Source organism: Athene noctua, chromosome Z, assembly GCF_965140245.1.
Source record: "Athene noctua chromosome Z, bAthNoc1.hap1.1, whole genome shotgun sequence".
In the NCBI taxonomy this organism is placed as follows: domain Eukaryota; kingdom Metazoa; phylum Chordata; class Aves; order Strigiformes; family Strigidae; genus Athene; species Athene noctua.
The window spans coordinates 65,677,369-65,698,125 of record NC_134077.1 but is presented as its reverse complement, the minus strand read 5'-3'; the positions used below and the strand labels follow the sequence as shown (position 1 = coordinate 65,698,125).

Genomic DNA, 20,757 nt, shown 5'->3' with positions numbered 1-20,757 from the left:
TTTATCTTTCTGTCTAAAGGATTTTTTTTCCCTTCACTGCCACAGGGTAAGAAAACTCAGATGGCTCTCTGAGCACACCAAAGCCCCTGTGCTGTGGTCCCATCCACAAGGGCCAGCCCTGCCCAGGGATCCTGCAGACTGAAGCACGGGTGAGCTGAAGGGTGCTCCCACCACAGACCCAGTCTCCTGTTGCAGGCTGACTCCACCGTATGGTTTCTCTCTGACACCTTCTCCCAGGAGAGGTAGCACCGCAGGGCTTGTGGTGGAGGAATGCTTTGTGCCTGCCCTCCCCGCTTGGGCAAGTTTCTTCCGTCTGGGCATGAGAAAACTGGGTAAGACATTTCTTTACAATGCAGAGCCCACTTGAGGGCTGGGCACTGGCATGTGGATTTTGCTTACAGTGAAATACAGGAAGGGTTTCAGCCAGTACATATCTCAGTATTTCACAGCCCTCACTGAGGCATCACTGAAGCAAGCGTTGCTCTCTCTCCCTGGAACTGGAGGCACAGAGAGACTAAGCAAGCTTCATGTGGTCACCTGGGGAGCCACAGCAAGGCTGGGGATCAGGACAAGGATTTTTAAGTCCTTGCATCTAAACACTGAGTCATACTTTACATTGTCATCACACTGATAGCAGTCAAGCTCCTTGCATCAGCATTCCCACCCTCTTCCTACAGAGGAACTACATAACCACAATTAAAAATCACACCTAGATTGTGGAGTTGGAGTTTCACACCAAAAGAAAGGTTTGGTTATTTACAAGTGCACGGGAATGCTGTATGTACACATACAATCTGGGGGTTTTTTTCCGTTTCAAAAAACAAAAGATTACAAACCTGATCATATGTTGCAAAATTCAGTGCACAGTGCTGTGAAAGAAAACGTTTTAAATTAAGTCAATTTGATTGAATAAATCTACTCATGTGAGCAAAGTTTTCAGGCTAAGGCCTTAAATTAAGAACATACCAATTATCTCATGACCACTGAATTGCAAATTTACTTGTTTTGTAATGGTACCAGTACTAGCATATGAGCTTTTTTAACCCAGTAAGGCTGTATTATGCCATCCATTTTTCAACAGATCCAGTCACTGATTTCAAAAGGCCCTGCTTCCTAAAACCATGGCACAATGCAGTAGATTATTAGATGTAATACTCGTCTCAAAAAACTAAACTCTCCTAACAGTCAAATTGTAGGTAATTATGGCAAGCACAAAGCCTACATCAAGAAGCTGACAATAGCATCGGGGACATTGACAGTAGGCAGCTTGTTGAGATATGGGGCCAATGACTCCCCCCCTCACCAAGACAATTCTTAAGGACAAGTTGTTTCCCCTAGAAACAAAGCATTTGCAAAAAAAAAAAAAAAAAAAAGGCAGAAGACAAAGATCGTTCTTTCTCCCCTTTTGCTAAATTCAGATACTGCATCAAGCATAGTCTGTAAAGTCCTTTGCATCAGAAAACACGGTTGCTGTTGAATACAAACTGGATCTTTAGGAAAAGAGTGTTTTGGTACTAAAGAAATCAAATAGCCACTTACAACACTGACATGAAATGCTCCTCGCTTTCATGTCAACAAATTATTCATCACTCTTTTTTTCCTAAAAATTGAAGTGGTGTGCATACACAAACATTTTCATCACAAAACCTTTCCACAATGGAACCTTCTTCCCAGCTCATCCCACTCAAATAACACTCACAGTGAAACAGGACCAGCTAAGACTGGTGGTGTTTGCCCTTGAAAAATATAGTGAACCCATGCACCTTAACAGAAGAGAAATGCACTGCAGCCCAAGAGAGGATGGAGTTTCCCTCCAGCCCCTAGAAATCCTCCCACCACTTCTTCCACTATGGAGGGTTGTCAATTTATCCTCATTGCTGTCAGCAGACAAAAGGTGGTGACGTCAGGAGCACATCCAAGGGAGGACACAGCTGCTCTGGAGTAAGACCGCGAAACACACTAGGGTGTAAATTAAGGCCTCAGGTCTTCTTGTCAGCAGTTACCACAAAGAACGGGAGGAAGTGGTGTGGCTGCTGAACAATGGAGAGGTCAAGCAGTTTGCAGCCATTTCATGACCCAGCCAAGTCAAGGTCAAGAAATTCAGGTATCAACTTGGTCTGGGCATGAGTTACAGCATAAATGAATTGTTTTAACAAATCAGCTTTGGTCAATTAAACCTAACAAGACATGTTGCATCACGTAGCAGGGTTCTTGACACTAAGGCCAGGAGCTGAGGCCAGCCTCATAAAACACGTCTTTTAACATGGCATAACAAATTTAAGGTAATCCGTTCAGAAACTGCGGATGTCAGAATAACAAAATACAAGTTGTCTTGACTAGGGGATGTTTTGATACTTTCAAATCAAGGAGACTGAGTGTAGCTATCCTTCTGAGATGTCTGGCAACATATTCAATGGTATTAAACATGCAATGGAAAACTGATGCTGCAGTAAATATATCTTTGTGGCACACAAGGTATCCTTCCATAACAATCTTCTAAGCAAATCTAGCATTTCCTTGTTAGTTGCTTCATCAAAAAAGACTGAAAATGGTTTGGCATTTTAGGCCAATGTAATTCACACACAAAAAGTATATACTCTTTAAATATTTTAATTATATTTAATTTCTAGACACACAGAGTTTGCAATTACTAGATTCTAATGCACGCACGTTGCTTTGTTTCCATTTTAAAGAAAAACATATAAATCCTCTGACATCTTAGAAGGGTATGGCAAGATAACTGACTAAAAATTAAAATACAATACTTGATTTAAGATAAACAGTTTACACTTATCTTTCACTTGTTTAAATTCATCCTTTATTAAAATGTGTACAGTAATTCAGGTTAATGTAACTTGAGGATTGGGAAGACAAATATATAAACAATATGCTCAAGACCTAAATGTTTAAAATTCTCAGTTGTCAAATAACTGCAAATAATATAGAAAATACTTACTTGTACACAGCATTTGTGCCAAACCAGTATCATAAAACTTATCTTTTTTCCTAATTTCTTGACGGACATACTGAGTTTCTCAGAGTTCACTAACTATTCATTTTTGCATTTGGCTTTCCTATTCATTCTCAAAAGAAGAAAAGGGGAACCTTTTTTGTTCAATTTCCATGTGTATTTTTTCAGAGGGGAAATAAATAAAAGCTCGCTTAAAGCCACAGAGATGCTTTTAGTAGAGACGCCTTTATGGAAAGACACAGGAAAACATAAAAGTTTCCCTTCTGCTCTGGAGATAGGTGGTTACTGTTAAAAAGTGCAAGGTTTCTCCAAGGGAAAGAACTCTTAATGGTTGAATAGGCTTCAGCTAAGCTTTCGTACATGCTTTCCCCAGTGCTGTATCATGGCAACTTCTCCTTACTCAATTCTATTTCTTGGAGTTAAAAAAAGTAGTTTAAAAGGTCCAAAACAATGTGAAGAGTTAGGAGGAAACTGGTGTTAAAATGACTCTGATGGCCCTGTAATTTTAAGTCACCTTTTTGACTTAAGGAGAGGCATGGGAGCAAGAGGGATGTAACACACAGGCGTCATAGGGCATGAAGACAAAAGCTCTGGTCCTCAGGCGGACTAAAATCATACAAAATACTATTATTGGTAAATACACTTTAGACTATCAGCTCTTTCTCAGAAAGAATACCCCACAAAAGCCAAGTCTGAAGTGCCTATCTCCCACCAGCTGTGAAAAAACCTAGAACAGAAGTCACACACCAATAATAAAGTTTCTAAGAAATGGCTAAAGAGATATATTTATTTAAAATTTAAAAAACACAATACACTTCAGAAAAGGAACGAACCTCTCCGAAAGCAGTTTGGTGGGAGGAGTGTAAGAAAGTAACCTTTTTGTAAATAAAAAGGTGGAGGGAAAAGATTAACAGCTGTGCTAGAAGAATGTTCCCAACTTCACACACAACTCACTGCTCCCAGACAGCACAATATACACACCCAAATCAACTCCCTCTTCTCTTGGACAAAGCTAATAATCTAAGATTTACTTCCCCTTTACTAGCTTCTGAGCCTTTCAAACCTATTCTAATCCAGGCTTCACCGCCCTGAGCCAGGTTTTCAGCAACTGCTTCTAGAAGTCTGACCAGAGTCAAAAAAAGATAAAAATAAATTTCTCTTTAAAAAATAAAAACAAAAAGGAGAGACAGAGGAAAATCATTAAACCTCCCTACAACGAATGACATCTTGTTTGACATCTGTCAAACAAACTGACTAATCACACAGGCCTTCTTCCTTTTTCACATTCACTTAGCATCTGGAAAGTGTCTCCAGATAAGGGGTTTCTTCTCCACACCACAATGGAAGAAGAAACCCTGTTCAGCTAAGTTGTCCATTTAACTTGATCTTGAGATCACTCTAACCCAAGTGATAGCAGCAAAGCAACATACCACCTTGCTGCTGAGATTGGAACACAACTTTTTAGGAAGCCTCTTGAATTACTGTCCTTGGCACTGTGGTATGCTGCTCCAAGGACCAGAGCTTCCGAGGGCCCGTGGTCCTTGAGATGTCTACATTACTATATTAGCAGCAGGGAGGAGAAGGATGAAAAGCAGGGAAGAAGGGAAAGCTAGAAAAAGAAGCGGATTTGACAGCAATCTTGTGCAATTAACTTTAAAATCCAACCTGCGGTGGTATTTAATGTTTAATTATTTTAATGAAGTTTTCACAGTTACAATGAATTCAGTAAGCATGAAAATTAAGAAATTTAAAACATAAATCTCTGCTGGTTTTTGAAGTATTCCCTGTATAAATCAGTGCCCTTATTTATAGCTTTAAAGCATTTTTTTTTGTTCCCATTATTGTTCTTCTGTCTGAAACTACCATGAAGCAAGAATATTCTGTTTTCTTTTCTATTCTTTTCTTTACTTTATAGCTTCTTGCTGTCAATCTAAATGTCATTCATAAATTAACACTGACCTCTAAATTTTCAACTAGTTGCACAGAATTTATTTAAGCATAAGCCACTTTTGTCTTAAGCACAATTAATGTCATTTAACTCTGTGAAAATTACTCCCTTTGGTGTATCAGGTAAGAAAAAACAGAATGAGTTAAAAGCTCCTTCCTAAAATGTATATATATTTCATTCCTGACTGCAATGGTAAAATCCAATATGTTAATTCCCTTTCCTTTCTTATGAATCTGACATATGACCCATAACCCTGTTATGGAGGAAACTAAAATTAAAAAGAAAAAAATATACATTTTTTATTCTCCAGATCTACTATTCTAATGTCACATATTCTGAAAAAACAAAATTGATGGGTGACCTTTTTAAAAGTTTTAATAACCTACATCTTCATAAACAAAGTATCTATAATCATCAATTCAAAAACATTACTATGCCAGTATACACACCAAATTAACCTCTATCTCCTAATGACAAATGTCTTTCCTGTCAGTAATTTTCCGCACAACAGAGATACTCAAAAAAGTACTCGTTCAAAATTTTATGTTAGAAAACTAGAAAAGAAATCAATACAGTGTCTTTTTCAGTTGACACAAAAATTTTTTTTAAAATTACATTTTCCACATGCCTGAATAGACTGGAATTGCTCAAAGTAATTCAAAGTTTTAAAAAGGTTTATATTCCCTATCAGATTTTTAAACTACAAAACACTCTTCTCATATGACAGCAAATAAAATATAAACTCATACTTCTGTTTCTGCATTGGCTTTCTGATTCAAAATTGAGATTTAGCACAAGGGATCAGCATGCCATTTCACTGTGTAAGTAACAAGCACCTACAGGTACAGGCAGTAATAAACTCTTTCCTGTTGTTCCCAGTGTAACTAATAATTTGCTGTGTAAACTCCAACAAATCACCTTGTACCTTGACATATCCTCTGCAAAACAGGTAAAATGTTCTACTATATGTTCCCAGATAAAATATTCAGGAGACAAATCATTAATGTTAATGGAAGTAGGAACAATCAGCGATTCAACAGATTGATTGATTCTTCTAAGCCCATTATTTTTTTAATAAGTGTATGTGAAAGCATCAGTGCACACAAGAAACGCAAACCCTCATCCAAAATCCATCTGGGTCGTGTGACACTTAAACATATGACCATTATGTGACTTACGCAGAAAGGAGACTGCTTAAACGTAATTTTGATTGTGATTTTAAGTGGAATTTCTTGTAGTCACAGCAAACCAAAAAAAAATTATTTATAATTTTAAAATATGAGAAGCGTTATTATAATATTACTATGTCATCAATCTTCTATACTTACTAAATGGAAAGTAAAATATAACATGAAAATGACTACACAAATCTATTTCAAAATTTGAGCCTCCTATAAATTCACAAAGCTCAAAAAGCTTAATAAAAAGATCAAGCCATTGATATATCAACAGCTCATCCACCTACTCCTGCAATTCAGATATACTACGTTTAAAGAAGGATTACGATTCCTCCTGTAAGAAGGACACGTTTTTCAAAGTAAGCCAGCGCACGTATGTGGCCAGGGCTATCTTCAGTGAGAAAGTGCTATACCCGTTCAGTTAAGGATTACCAGTTTGCTAGCATTAAGCTGGGTAAAACCAGTTTCAAACGAGTGCAGATGCGGCACTCTGTGCCCCAGCTGAGATGATCCGAAAACACGCTTACGAGCAGCACAAAGCACGCCACCAAGACGCGGGCGGCCCGCGCCCCCGGCCCGAGCGGCTGCCGGCGGGAGGCCTGTGGTGTGCAGGCAGCGCCCGCGCGCAGCCCCCCCGCCGGCACCCACGCAGGTCCCGGTGCCACGGCGGGAAGGTCCTCCACACAGAGTCCTCCCCTGCCTAGCCTGCGGAAACCAGACCGCGCCCTCATTCTCCCCCTCTTCTCCTGCCTTTTTTTTTTTTTCCTTTTCCCCTGACACCCCCCACACACACACCCCCCCCCCACACACACACACACCCCCCAGCCTCCAAGAGACAGGACACAGTCTGGCGACTCACGTAGGCCAGGCTTCCTTCTGTGCAGCCCTTTGGGTAGAGCTGCTAATCCTTCTTATTAATTAACAAGATAACAGTAGTTAACCGGAAAGCAATATTAATGCTAACTATCTAGGAAACTTCCAACAGAAATTAGTTAGTCTTTTTACTGATTTTCTTCTAACAAAGTCATGAAGCTGGAACTGTAGCAGCATGTTGATGGTTTAAGAAGTTAAAAAACCAAGTGTGCCTGAACAGTATCGGTCTAAGGACATCTGCATCTATTTTCTGCCCTCCTTCTTGAATAGTTTAAAAGATCCTCTCCTCCCTCAACTTCAGAGTTATTAATGTCTGGGGATACAAGCTCCCCCAGTTATATCACTCTTACACATGGACAAAGGAGAGTGTAAACAGTAACATGACTGATCTGAGAAATTAGTACATTTGCAGGCATATGCATTTAAAAACACAAATGTTTACCATTTACATGTACCATTGCATCAGTCCTTTAAACTCCCAAAGCATTTCTCAGGACCTACTATGCTTCACTCAGTATGTGCTGAAATACCTAACATCAAGTCTGCATTTTATTTATGCTGCAAAAAAGAGCAGAGATGATGTAGGGATTAGGAATTCTGCAGATGAGGCACATCGCTGTAGATTTTTGTGTTTTAGAAAAAACAGCGACGCGATTTTTAATATTTTTTTTTTTTAATTAGCCATTGTAAGAGTAAGTAAAACATCTATCAGAAGAAGGGATTTATATTATCTGGGTTCTGTTGCAGCAAACAAGTACTGCAGCTTTCATTCACTGATTGTCAAAAACTTTCCAATGTGCCCACTGCAATGCGGATGCCAACCAACGAATCAAAGGCATTCAGCAACTAGACAAAGAGGGTCTGATGCCAACCTCGGTGCCACTGGCAACCATTATTGGCATCAAGCACATTGTCTGCCTTTTTTTCCCCTCTCTCCTGGCACTCAACAAACAAAATGGCGGTTCTTGTAGCAACGGGAACACAGCATAACCGCTGCACTGAATCAAATACCATCAAACGATTTTATGGACCGAGATGCATTTCATACCAAACGATAGACATTCTCTGATGCCTGACAGGGGGAAAAAAAAAAAAAAAAAAAAAAAAAAAAGGGGGGGGGGCAGGGAGAGGCAGTTTTGTCAATACAAACAATATTCGTGCCATTTTCAAGGTTTAGCCTTTTAAAAACTTGGGGGGGGTGGGGGGGTGGACTTGACACACACAACAAGCAGAGCCCCATAGAATTGTGTTATGATTGAGAACTATTTTGATGTTAAACATTGATCACTGCGTACTTCCCATTTTCTTCCTCCATTTCAGTCAAAGGAGTAGCACTGCAACCTATGTCAAGCCCCCTTCTCTTTCTTTAAGATCCTAAAACACAAGAGGATAGTAGAAAGAAAATGGGGGGGAAGGATGCTGAATTCTGAGGGAGATGAGTGAAAAGTAGAACCAGATGAAGTTGGTCAATGACAGAACTTCATAGGTCAGTCCTTATTTCTTCTTTCAAGGCGGGCGTGGAAGTAGAAGCTCTTTTTATTAAGAACTGAAAGGATTATTGACACTTCTAGATCTGGAAATTGTCAATATATTGTAACATTACTCTGCACTGCAATGCGGATGCCAACCAACAAATCACAGGCATCCTAGGCTAAACAAAGAAGGTCTGATGCCAATCCTGGTGCCACTGGCAACCATCACTGGCACTCGAACTATCCTTCCTCCTCTTTTTTTCCCCTAATCTTCTTTTTTAAAGCAACAAAAAACCCAAACTATTTGGCCCCTTTATTTATTTTATGTGCTAATTCCTTTTTCATATTTCGCTGAGGGATTTAATTGTTTCTACGTCTCTACTTAGTTTTTACATGATACTATTAGGTGGGTTTATATATTCTAAAAGAGAAATAAAAAAGCAAAACAGCATGTGTATAACGCAGCATTTTGGTTGACTTCTTGCTTGTACTTTGCAAAGCCTGGTGTTCTTAATCAAGTGCCTTACAACATGCCACAATTAACCTGCTTTCAATGAAGATAGAGAATCAAAGTCTAACAAAATAGAAAAATAATACAAAGATAACTTAATATGACTTCTTCAAGAAGAGAGCCAACAGATGTCAATGGAAGATTTACTGTGAAGCAGCAAGACAGATACAAAATACATGCAGTTTACAATAAACAAAAGGGTCTACTAAGGGTGACTTGGTCACAGAAATTAGCTAGCTCCATCTTCCAATATATTCTCAAAGTAGCATCAAAGAAAGTTATATTAGAACATGCTTATCTTACTCATTTCTAATTAGACAAATGTTTTAAATAAACTCATATTCCAAATCCATTTAAATTGATAAAATCAGCTACGTCCTTCAGTTCCTTCTCCCACTTCAAGTCACTGGATTCCAACAACTTAAAAGTTGACAGTGTGTAAGAGTACTCTGACCTCAGCTTCTTTGACTCAAGAGCTACTTAAACTGTTTTGCCTGCCTTTCTAGTTTTGACTTTTAGAGACAGGTAAATCCATTAGAATTAATCAGTAAGCTATGTCTTGCAATATATGGATTCAAAATATCATTTGAATTTTTCTTCACAAAAGGACTTTAAAGGTAAAAATTATTTGTAATGAAGCTATTTTGTTTAAGGCTATCAAAGAAATCTTTCTTCGTGCATTACTGGGGATCAGATTTACCAGACTCTGCAGCTACTTAGTCGCTGCAAAATATCTAAGTGTTATCTACTGCTGTGGAGAGAAAAATGCAAAAAATACAAGCAGGGAAAAAAACAAAACAAAGAACCGTATTTTTTCTTGACGAATTACCAAATTGAACCCTATGTATATGTTCACATAAACATAGTATTCCACTTGTATGAGTAAATGCTAAAATATAAATTCAGTGAAAACAAAAAGGTTGTGTTGTATATCTGTTCTTTAGAAGAATGAAATGGAGACATGTGCAATTTTACTTTTTTGTTACAAACAAAACCCATTCCATTTGTTTTTCACTTAAATCTCACAGTTACGTATCAGGCATCAGATAACAGCTGCCATCTGCCCTTTGCAGGCCATTTCTGCCTACTACCAGGCCAAGTTGTGAAACAGCCCACCATCTGCGGCTGGTCAAACTTTTCCTAGTTGAGATCTGCAGCTAAAAAAGAAAAGCTTTATTACTGCTGATCAGTCAGCAATACAAAGGCATCTAGAGGATGGTATAATCACCAGAAAGAACCAAAATGACCCCTCACAGAGAAAAAGCATTTCAGAAGGCTTACTATTGGAGGAAAAACAAAACAAAACAAAAAAAAACAACCCAAAACAAACAAACAAAACAAAACAAAAACAAAAACAAAAAAAAAAAAAAAAAACACACACCTTATCTACTTAGAGCCATTTAGTTTCAGGAAACCTGCCTGTAAGTACTGTTATCTGAATATGCAATATGACCAGCAGTTTTTTCCTGATATATGATTATCAGAAGCCCTGGGTTTTTTTCATTCTGTAAAACTAGGTTTAAGAAGCTTTTCCATAGTGTTCCTATGATTTTCCACATTTCAATTATCTATCAAATAAAATTAAGAATATGAGTGTGATTATGAAAATATACTTTTAATGGAAAATTCTCTCAAAATATTACAACCTGGACTTTTGTTTTGCACCTGAGATAGGTAAGATGAGCTAGGGATATAAAATATTAATAAAATGTTAAGTACTGTATGCTGTAACTCTGACTATGTATAGTATTTACAAAGCAGTATTTCTGTGCTAAAGTTTTTTCATGTTTTATTTTATAGATGTGAGAAAGTCTACAATTGCTCTTCAAATTGATAGCAAGTTCATCAGTTTAAGGATGAATTCTTCCTTATTTGTAACTACAAAGACAATAATAAATATTTGTATTATTTATTGTGACTGTGCGATTGCACATACCTGCATCTGTTGAGTGAACTAAAAAATAAAAGCCAACTTGAAATACAAGAAGAATGTTTTCTGAAGTCACAACTGTAAAAAATACACAATCTATTGCCACTTTTTGACAAAGAAAAAAAAAAAAAAGCAACTTCAGCAGAACTAAAGTACTACCTTGGTATTACTCTCTTGAAAGAGAATAAGGCATGTATGTCAAACATATATGTCATTTAAACAGGTCTGTAGAAATGTGTGTATATCTAAGTATATATGTATACATGCTGATTTACATATGGATATGTACCCACATTACGTCTGTAGACCACAGAACACTGTTTCACTGGAAGCCAGCCCATAGAGGAAACAGAACTACTTGGAATCAGAGTTTGACATACTAACATAGAAAGACAACAATCTGCTTCCTACCTTGCTCCTGCACGTAGTATGCCAAAAACAAATCAAGCTCCTTGACTGATACTGTTATGTGATGTGGCTGGACGCAAAGTGCTGGATTTGTGCAATGCGGGGATTTCATGAGCCGCTCTCCATCCGTACTTTCCAAGGGGATGCCTTTGAACAGGATCACCATGACTAGATCCAGACGCCAGACTTTGTCAGCCTGTCGCAGGCAGTCGATTCTCCTAATCTTACCCTTCTGATCAGGATTGGACAATACACAGCATGGGTGCTTCTTCCCAGTCACCGTGAGCACAAAATCCTCCCGGAACTCTTGGCGAATATCTTTGCGCAGCTTGGCCAGGAGCCTGGATGCCCACTTCTGTTTAATTTCAGGCTTTTCACTAAGTAGCTCATCCTTGACTGCTCTTTCCTCATCCTTTGACATTCGTTTCTCATGTTTTTTAAAGTACTTGCGTTTTCGAGCCTGAAGGTTGAACCAAGTATAGGCAATTGCACGGACATGTGGAAGAAGTGCCTCAATGAACGGGTGAAATTCATCCTGTGGAAAGAAGTGGAGGGGGGAAAAAAAGAAGAGAAGAAAACTCAAAGTCAGTAAGTTCTCATAATCAAAGCAGTATCAAGAAAGGTTTCTGAAATCTTAAAGTGAAATTCAAGACGAAGAGAACAAACATTTAAAATTTACACAAATTTCTTCATAACACCTTTTAGAAAATTACTACTGCTGCCAGTGCACGGATAATTGCACTTTCCCCATATCTTTCTCTTTGAAAGAACCATGTGAAGATTTTATTTTGTATGCCTCCCCTCACTTTATCCCACAACCCCGCAAAGACAACATCATTTAAAAGAGATGCTATCAAGATGTTTTGTTCCCAACATTTAAATATCTGAGTGAATGGCTAACAACAAGAAAAGTACCATTGCACAAAGAGGACACTATACGGTTTTAAAAAATCTGATCAGAAACATTCAGAAGGCTGAGGAGAATGCCACAGTTCATTTCTCTTCTCTGTGGCACAGAAACACAAAGCATATACATGCTCAGTGTAATGGCACACAGTTCCCGCTTTTGGAGCATGCTCTCAGCAAGAGACTGCTGGTGGCACAAAGAGCATGCGCCATTAAACTTGATCCATTTTCTTATCAAACGTCCAACATTCCAGCACTGAAACAGCACCATTCCAGTGGTGGTAACTAGAGAAACCAGTACAGAGTAACGAAAAGCGGGCAAAAGACACAGCGTGTCGTATACAAATCCTGAACAGAAGCTTCTGTACTTTCAGCTCTTCAGGCTTCCCTCCCACCACCCCCAAACTCTGTAAAATAAAAGTTTATGAAGTTGAGAACAGAAATTACATTTATGTTCTTCCGGCAGCTCCACTGTGGGTTTTGAAGCACCACAGAGTGAGTTCATTTGTTAACTGATCACGAGTGTGGCAATTATTCTAAACCCCTTAAAAATCAATCTGAGGTGTACAATGAAAAATGGCAACTTGGCACAAACTTTGCATTCTTTGTGTTTCTGCATGCTGTGGCAGAGTGACATTACAAGTGCACCACTGGTCAAATGCTGGTTTCGTGAAACCTGTGCAATTTATTTACAATTCCAAAATATCCCTTTCTGTCATCTGGCTTCACCTGCAAGTTCTTATCTTCTGCCTAGCAGCAACATGGATTGCATTAAGGAGGTAATGTTTAGTTGTCATCTACAAGTACATCCTACAGCAATTAAATTAATTCATTTTGTCTGCTTAAAGTACCATCCTACACATTCATGCTACTATCTAAATAGGCCTTTTCCAAAAACTAATAGCTATTTTCCATGAACAAATCCACTGTTTAAAACAGTGCGATCTGCTTATCAAACATTACTGTACTTTGGTTTGGAAGGGAGACCTTAGGGGAGGTATCTTTCTTCCTGTGTGCAGGCATGTTTAGTTTTAAATACCATGCAGATTGCTCATCATACTGAGCGGCACAGTGCAATCAAACTAAACTGAACCTTTTTTATACAATTATATTCCAGAATACAATTAACTGATATTTTAGTTATGCTGCTAGACAAGGAATGAATTATGTTTAATCAATAGGCTGATTAACTCCATTACGTAAAAAGATGAAAGTGTAACTAATGGTCTCAATTAGAGTTCAGACTGCCACTGTAGAAACTTCAGGCCAAGAATTTAGTATTTAAATCTTAAAATTTCAAACTTCAGAATTTCCTGAATGGTAAAAAGCCCCACTGGACCTAGTTACCTCTCTTCCCTAACCATCCTCAAATCCAACAGAAAACAACAGAAAAGTTGCAAGCAGTTTACCTATAACCATATTACCTTCACAGAAAAAAAGAAAAAAGAAAAAAAAAAAAAGAGTGAAAGACAATATAGGAAGATAATTCAGAACATAAACAATCGCAATGCAGTATGATACCTGACAAAGAGCCACAAAGGCAATAATTAAACTGATTAGTAGTTTCCAGCAGAGATTTGAACAATTCAGATACTATACTGGCACATAAAACTAGGCCATGGAAAGAGTTAAACCACAATCTGTTCTTTGTGTGGGAAGGCAATACTGCTCTGAGTAACCACAGCCCATGATAAGACTTCCCTGTCTTCATATGCTTTCTGATGCCATGGGGTTTTTTCCCCGCAATTATAACTACTAAAGAAAGTTTACTTTTTCCTCTGCAGAAGTCATCTTAATCGAAGCATTCAAATAAAATTTTAAAACCCTCAAACAATATAAGCGTAAAGACTGCACAGTGTTAAATGCTTACAATTCATTTTAGACAGAATAAAACAGATTTAATACAGATTTTGAAAATTCTAACAGCTGGGGCTAAAGCTTTGGTGAAGGCAGAGACCTGAAGAGCTTTCGGAGAAAGGAATTTTTGCCCCAGTACAACAATTTCCCCTACATCTAAACAGACCTCATCATTTATGTTATTATTTTAAGTAATGGTAAATAAAATTAATGTGGAAATATTCTATGCTACTAAAATACTGCACATCTAGGTTTTAATTTTAAGAAGAACATCACAAACTATTTCAGAATGGCTATGCCTTTAGGTAATGTACATAGGATTACCTATAATAACCTACAGCATCTATGAAAATTTTACAGAGAAAAATTCCACTTTTTAAATTCCAATCTGTAGTGATTGAATGAACCATTCTCAAAAAGTGAGGGGGAAAAAAACCCCACCATTTTAAAAACTGTATTCAGGCTTTTCTTTCATAATATCATTAAGTACTAAATATATAGTACTAAATTAAATATAAGAAATATATGTGAAAGAGTGAAGGAGAAATACAGCAAAGAACATCCTGTTCTAAAGCAACACTCTTAGGTATCTTTGAGAGATTCAATTGTGTATCTGGAGTCCTTTCAAACGAAACATTACTTGACAAGAAGAAGTGCCCATAAAAATGATCCTGGAAATTGAGATTTGCAATTAATCACACGCATTCCCCACTAAACCTCCTAAAAAGTCATCTACAGAATTTGATTTTTTTTTTCCCCCTTAATATTCATAGAGGCAATATTGACATGGTTTTTTTTATGTGGCACTTACCCATGTGCCACAGTTGCTCTTGCAATAAAGTGATTTATGGTGGTAAGATTTTCAAATGTCATATCAAATGGCTCAGGTGAACCATTGTGCACAGGCAATTTAAATTAAAATGGAAGTTACTATACAATATCTATATAGCTTGTAAATAAAGAAAAAAATACTAGTCATCTAATGATGATAGACAGGCCAGGTTTTCTTTTCGGAAAGGGTAAAGGGGAAATGCAGCACCTTTCTCCTGTCTTCCACTTTTGCCAACTTTGTATCAGTTCATGCAAGTTTGAACTCAGGACAATACAATAAATATACCAGGCAGAAGTTAAGAAATTTTCTATAGAAAACTTCATGTACTCAATTTCCCTGCATGGATTTTCTCTACACCTAATGAAACAACATATTTTAGGAGGAAAAGAAAATTACTACGTATTCTGAGTTTCCTGGACCACTGTAATATAAAAATAAACCACGGCAAAAATATCACAAGAGACCAAGCACTTAAAGGCATGCAGTAACTGCATCCTATCATGCCTCAGCAAGAGAGATAAATGCAGTTTACATTCATTCCGAAACAGGGGGAAAGAGGCATATGGAAAGAGAGGAAAGAACCCGCAAAAAATTAAGTTGCATTTGGTAAGTCTTGATTCTTCCTTGGAGTTATTTTACACCCACCAAACTTGTATTGAAAGAGTGATGGGTAACATTCGAACTGCCAAGGTTTGTCTTAAAGATGTACTTTGGGTTTTAGGCTTGTTTCTAAAAGGTACTTCAGTGCTGTCTCAGCATAAACTGAACTACTGCTTTCACAAGGAGCTCGGTCCAAACAGGTGTTCTGTGTTTAGAACTTTTACTGAAATATTTTCTTCTGAGCATACACTACCACAGTCAACGTGCATGACAAGAGCCCTAGAGACAGAACACAACAGAGAGAACAATTTTGGCAGTACTACTTTAACTCAGTTGCAACTCAAAATAAGAGTAATCAATCTTTTGCTTTAAATAAATAACTAACACAAAGTATAAACTGTTGTTGCCAGTGTAATCTTAATATTTAATTTATGGAGAGAAGAGATTATTCTTAAAATGCCTTTATAGTTCCAAATAGGTAGAGAAAGATTCGAAATTAAAATCAATTTGCTGCAACTGTCTTCCATATATGTACCACTAAATCGGAACTGTCTCTGCACGGCTCATGATACAGTGTAATTGTAAAATATTATGGGGAAGTTATCAACGCATGAAAGCCAAGAATTGCTTTCTTGTATTTATGGCTGTAGAAGTACAATGTTGTGTTTTTTGTATACACCTGAGTTTGGTATTTTAGTACAGATTCAATACAAGTCCAAAAAACAAATGGGGGGCGGGGGGGGGGGGGGGGGGAAGATGTCATTAGAGCAAGAAACAACAGAATTAACTACTCCCTGTAACAGAGCTGGTAATGTAAATTTGCTTTTTTTTCAATGTGAAAACCACTTTCTTAAGTTATATTCTCAGGTTCATACTCTGGTGCAGAGATCTTATTGCCTGTCAATAATTTCACAGGATGGGTAGTCCACACAGAATTAATTTTTACTAATTGCAGACTCCACCATAACTAATTATTTCCATGTGTGTACCTGTAAGTATGTGTGTATCTGGTACACAAAGCGCTTCCTACATGTATTCATTTCTCTTTTGAAGAAGAAATATTTCAACAGTACTCTTTTCCAGCTTTGCTTCATTGCAGCTCACGTTTACTTGCTGAAAATATCCATATCTAAGTCAATCACACTTAGATGCCAAACAAAATATAAACAATAAAAAATGTGTCAGCCAAAAAGCTACAGGACTGTATCCAATCACTGAATAAGCCTTATCATTGTTTCCATCTTCATTCACAATTTATGAATACTTCGGTGCTTTGAATTACAATGCTTTCTAATCATGGAATAACTTAAATCATATTTATTTATTCACCGTGCAACTGTTAAGTGCATCGTTGGTCGCTCTAACGGCAGTTTTGCCGGAGACGTTACTTTCGCACATTTTCTGCTTCTTGAGCTATTTGTTGCACCAATGTGAAAGCAAGCAGTTATCGCTTAATCGGTTTACATCACATCCTCCTAAAAGAGACTTTCACAAAAGCTTCTGAAAACTGTCCCCTGGTTTTACAGACCGGGTTTACTCTCCGGTGCGCCGGCGCTCGCACCCCGTTACCGTACGCCTGGCGAGGACAGGGTGCTGCTGGGGCACCCGGGGAACTTCCCAAGCCGGCTCCCTAAAAACCCTGCGCGTTGCCGCGGCGGGAACCCCCACTCGAGCTGTCCCCCGCGCTCCGCTCCGCTTCGCGCCGCGTTGCTGCCGCCCCCCGCGCCCCGCTCCGCGGCCCCGCGCGGCGCCGGCCGCGGCTTCGCCCCGCGGCCTCCCGCCGCCCCGCTGACAGCCGCCGTCGAGCCTTGAAAAGCGGCTGCAAGTGCGGCTGTGAAAAACCGGCGAGATCTGTCCCCTTGCCGGGGAGAGTGCCGGCTCCTCCGCCAGCACTGCGGCGTAGCTGGGAGGGGGGAAAAGCCATGCCCCTGCATAACCGGACAAGAAAACACCGCACTGCTTGGTCAGCGCCGCTCACATCGCCCTCATTGCTGGCAGGCCACGTATTATTAATTAAGCATAAAACGGGATTACTTCGCACCGGCGAGCGCTCATTTTTTGTCAAAACCAGCACTTTTCCTTTCAAACCCTTTCATCAGACGCTGCGTGAACTGGCAAGCTGAAAAGAGAGCAAATCGTTTGATTCCAATCAAATCAATACTTCTCAAACTTGCTTTTTAGCGTAATTATGCTCATTTCCATTTTGTGAACCTTTGACTTCTTATGCATCAACAATTAACAGAATTGTCTACGGGTGACACTTTGAATGGATCTCCCCAAAACAATGGCCTGGTACAGTTTATTCTCTACCATTCCCTCCTGCGAGAGGAGTTTGAAATTGACAAGCAGTTACAACTGTGTTTTAACCCGTTACGGCTACTAGCAATGACTCATTAACAACTCACATACATATAAAAATATTTTTTTTAAAAAAACAACAACAACACAACACGTGAAAATAAATAAATAAATAAATTAACAAATAAATTATATAAAACGTGTCTATACCTGAGTGAGACAGATTGGAGAATACATCATGACTTCGCTTTGAGAACGCGCTGCCCGGAGAGCCCCTAAGAAAAGCCTCAAAAAGGAATAATTTCATCTATTCATTTTATAGTCATCTGAGACTCAAGGAAGATGAAATCAATCAGGACGGGGCTCTGCCCTGGATCACCACAACTTCACAACAAACCCCAGTCCTCCTTAAATAGCCAAAGATTCAAGTTCACTCCGTGTGCTAGATTTCCCGGGGTGAAATCCAATCTACACTTTTAACCCTCTTGTAGTCGGCGGCGCAGGAATCTTGCTTTTGCTGCTGCTGCTGCTGCTGGTTGTTTTGCAGATGAGGGGGGAAGGACCCGGGGGGGGGGGTGGGGGGTAGGGGGGGTGGGGGGGGGGGGTGGGCGGGAGGACTTTTTTGTTTGGGCTTTTTTTTTTTTTAGATTTTTTTTTTTTTTAAGAAGTTGTCGGTGGTGGGTTATTACGGCACTGTCACCACGCTCTCGAAAGTTCAAGGTTACAGCCCGGAGCGGAGCAGGAAAACCCCAGAGAGTGACGGCCGGCGAAACTTCGCGGGCCAGCGACCGCGCGTGCGGGAGAGAGGCGGGGCGGGCGCGCGCGCCGCGGGCGGGCAGCGCGGGGCGGCGCGGGCTCCCCCGGCGGCCTCTGTCCGCTCCCTCCGCCCGCCCCCGCTCCGCGGGCGACGGCGAGAGGCCGCTTGCCAAACGCCCACTGCAATAAAAATGATCTCTTGAAAATTCAGACGATAAATCTCTCCCTCCCCTCCCGATTTGCTCCCGCCGTGTGCGCCGTGTGCATGTGTGTGCGTGCGTGTGTGTGTGTGTGTGTGTGCGTGCGTGCGTGTGCGAGAGAGCGAGCGTGTCCCCGGCAAAACTTGCAAGTTGAAAAATTCACCGGTTACACCCTCTGGACGCCGTTCCAGCTCTCCCCCCAAATGAGACTTAAGTATTTTTTTTAATTATTTAATTACACAATCACCGCTTACACTCCTCCTCCTCCTCCTCCTCCTGCAAACACATTCCTTCTCCACCAGATCCCCCTCCTCTGCCCTCCCTCTTTATTAATCACCATCTAGCGCTGCAGAAGGAAACGAGCACGTTTTGCAAACATCCCGCATTTTCCCTCTCTTATGGTGGGAGAAACTCGCGGGGGGGGGGGGGGGGGGGGGGGGCTTCTTTTCCTTCTCCTCCTTTCGGGGTACAGTTTTGTCAGCGGCGGCGGGGCTCGGACACCCCCGCTCCCCCTCGGCGGCCCCCGCCCCGCCGCGGCGACCACGGCGGAGGGGAGCCCCCACCGCCGGCCCCCGAAAGGGGGGTGGGGGGCCCTACCCGGCACCGCCGGTAACTGCCGTCCCCGCGCTCGCAGGCTGCTGCCGGGCGGCGGCGGCGGGTCCCGCCTCCCGGGCAGCAACAGGGCGCGGGGTCTGGTTTCAGTCTCCCGGAGCAGCTTTTACCAGGAGACCTGGGGAAGGGGGGAGAGCAGTGAACGAAACTTATTTCTGCTCCCGAGAGGAAGGCCGCGATGCAGTGAAGAGCGGGGATGGGGGGCGCTTGATGCGTGCGACACCCCACTCGCCCCCCCCCGGCACTGCTGCTGCCGCCTGCGGGCCGGAGCGGCAGAGCCGCACTGGCGCTGCCCCCAGTGCCGGTGCGCAGCCCCCGGCGGCGCCCCGGAGGGACCGGTGACTTCCTCCTTACCCAAAGTGAGAGTTTATTCGCGTCAGGCATTTCACAACGACACATCAAGGAAAGTAGGCAGGTTCAAGTCAACCATGAAATGGTCACTTTTTAACCCCGTCCTGTCCTCATTAGGGAAATGCTCAAACGCAGCCCATTTTCAAAGAAGGCTCCTAATGAGGGGAGCTTGCCAAGTCTACCAGCTGCAATTCCCATAAATTTACAAACCAAAAGAAGCAGGGGGATGGGCGGGGGAAGGAGAGAGCCCGTACGAGACAGGTAATGTCAAAGGAAACAGCAAGAGCCCGACGTTATTAACCCTTACAGAATCCACGCCGCATCCCCGCAGCTCAGTTTCTAGCTGCATTTGCCCAGTTACCTCAGATTTGCAGGGTTCAGTCAACAGCCACGATTCTTCCCTTCTACAGACCACATTGATAAGTGGCAAGTTCAGAGCATACGCTTAGGGCAAGAAGGGATGAGGCGAACTCGGGGTTAACCACAACGAGCAAAATTTATTTTCATATCTGGTGTAGAATACCCCCTAAATCCTATCATCTTTTCCTTTACCCACACACTGCAAAAGGCTGATAATACCAGCTTTAAATACTGGAGTTTTCCTTTGAATAAATATTCAATTTAACTGGAGTTAATTTACCATAAAAGACATTCCCCTTGGCACAAACGCACTGATGTCCTTGAACACACCTCTTTGAGCACTTGAACTCCTACATTACAAGCCATTATTGTAGACCTGATTTAAAACGGTAATAACACCCCTCCGTCCCCTTCTCCCTCGCACCCCTCTGGGAGGATGAGGGCAAGCCTCCCACCACCACATCAGCAAGGCCGCCCCTGTGAGCTGCATAGATGTGAGAAGTCTCCCCATTCCCAGGCAGGGTTTACAGAAGACTCCCCTCCCTCCCAGGTCCTGGCCAAGGGACCACTTAGTGCTAGAGACAAGTGCACTAAAAGCAAGAATCGCATGGCAAGGTCCCAGGATGAGAGTCAAGCAGGAAAAAAAACAATGGAGCAAGGTGAGGGCAGACACCAAGGTGGGCGCTTTCTGCAG

General features: G+C 40.9%; 1 protein-coding gene across 10 annotated transcripts in view; it reads right to left on the bottom strand.

Moving 5' to 3' along the window:
- Positions 1-20,757, bottom strand: part of NFIB (nuclear factor I B) — a 288,026-nt gene that overhangs the window by 159,942 nt on the left and 107,327 nt on the right. For 6 of the 10 annotated variants that reach the window (XM_074932994.1, XM_074932998.1, XM_074932995.1 and 3 more), the window contains exon 2: positions 11,295-11,826. In XM_074932994.1, the coding sequence (XP_074789095.1) occupies positions 11,295-11,826 (532 nt within the window). Of the gene's footprint in view, positions 1-11,294; positions 11,827-17,994; positions 18,297-20,757 lie in introns of those variants that run through there. The other 4 variants (XM_074932996.1, XM_074932997.1, XM_074933001.1 and 1 more) reach the window with 2 other exon arrangements.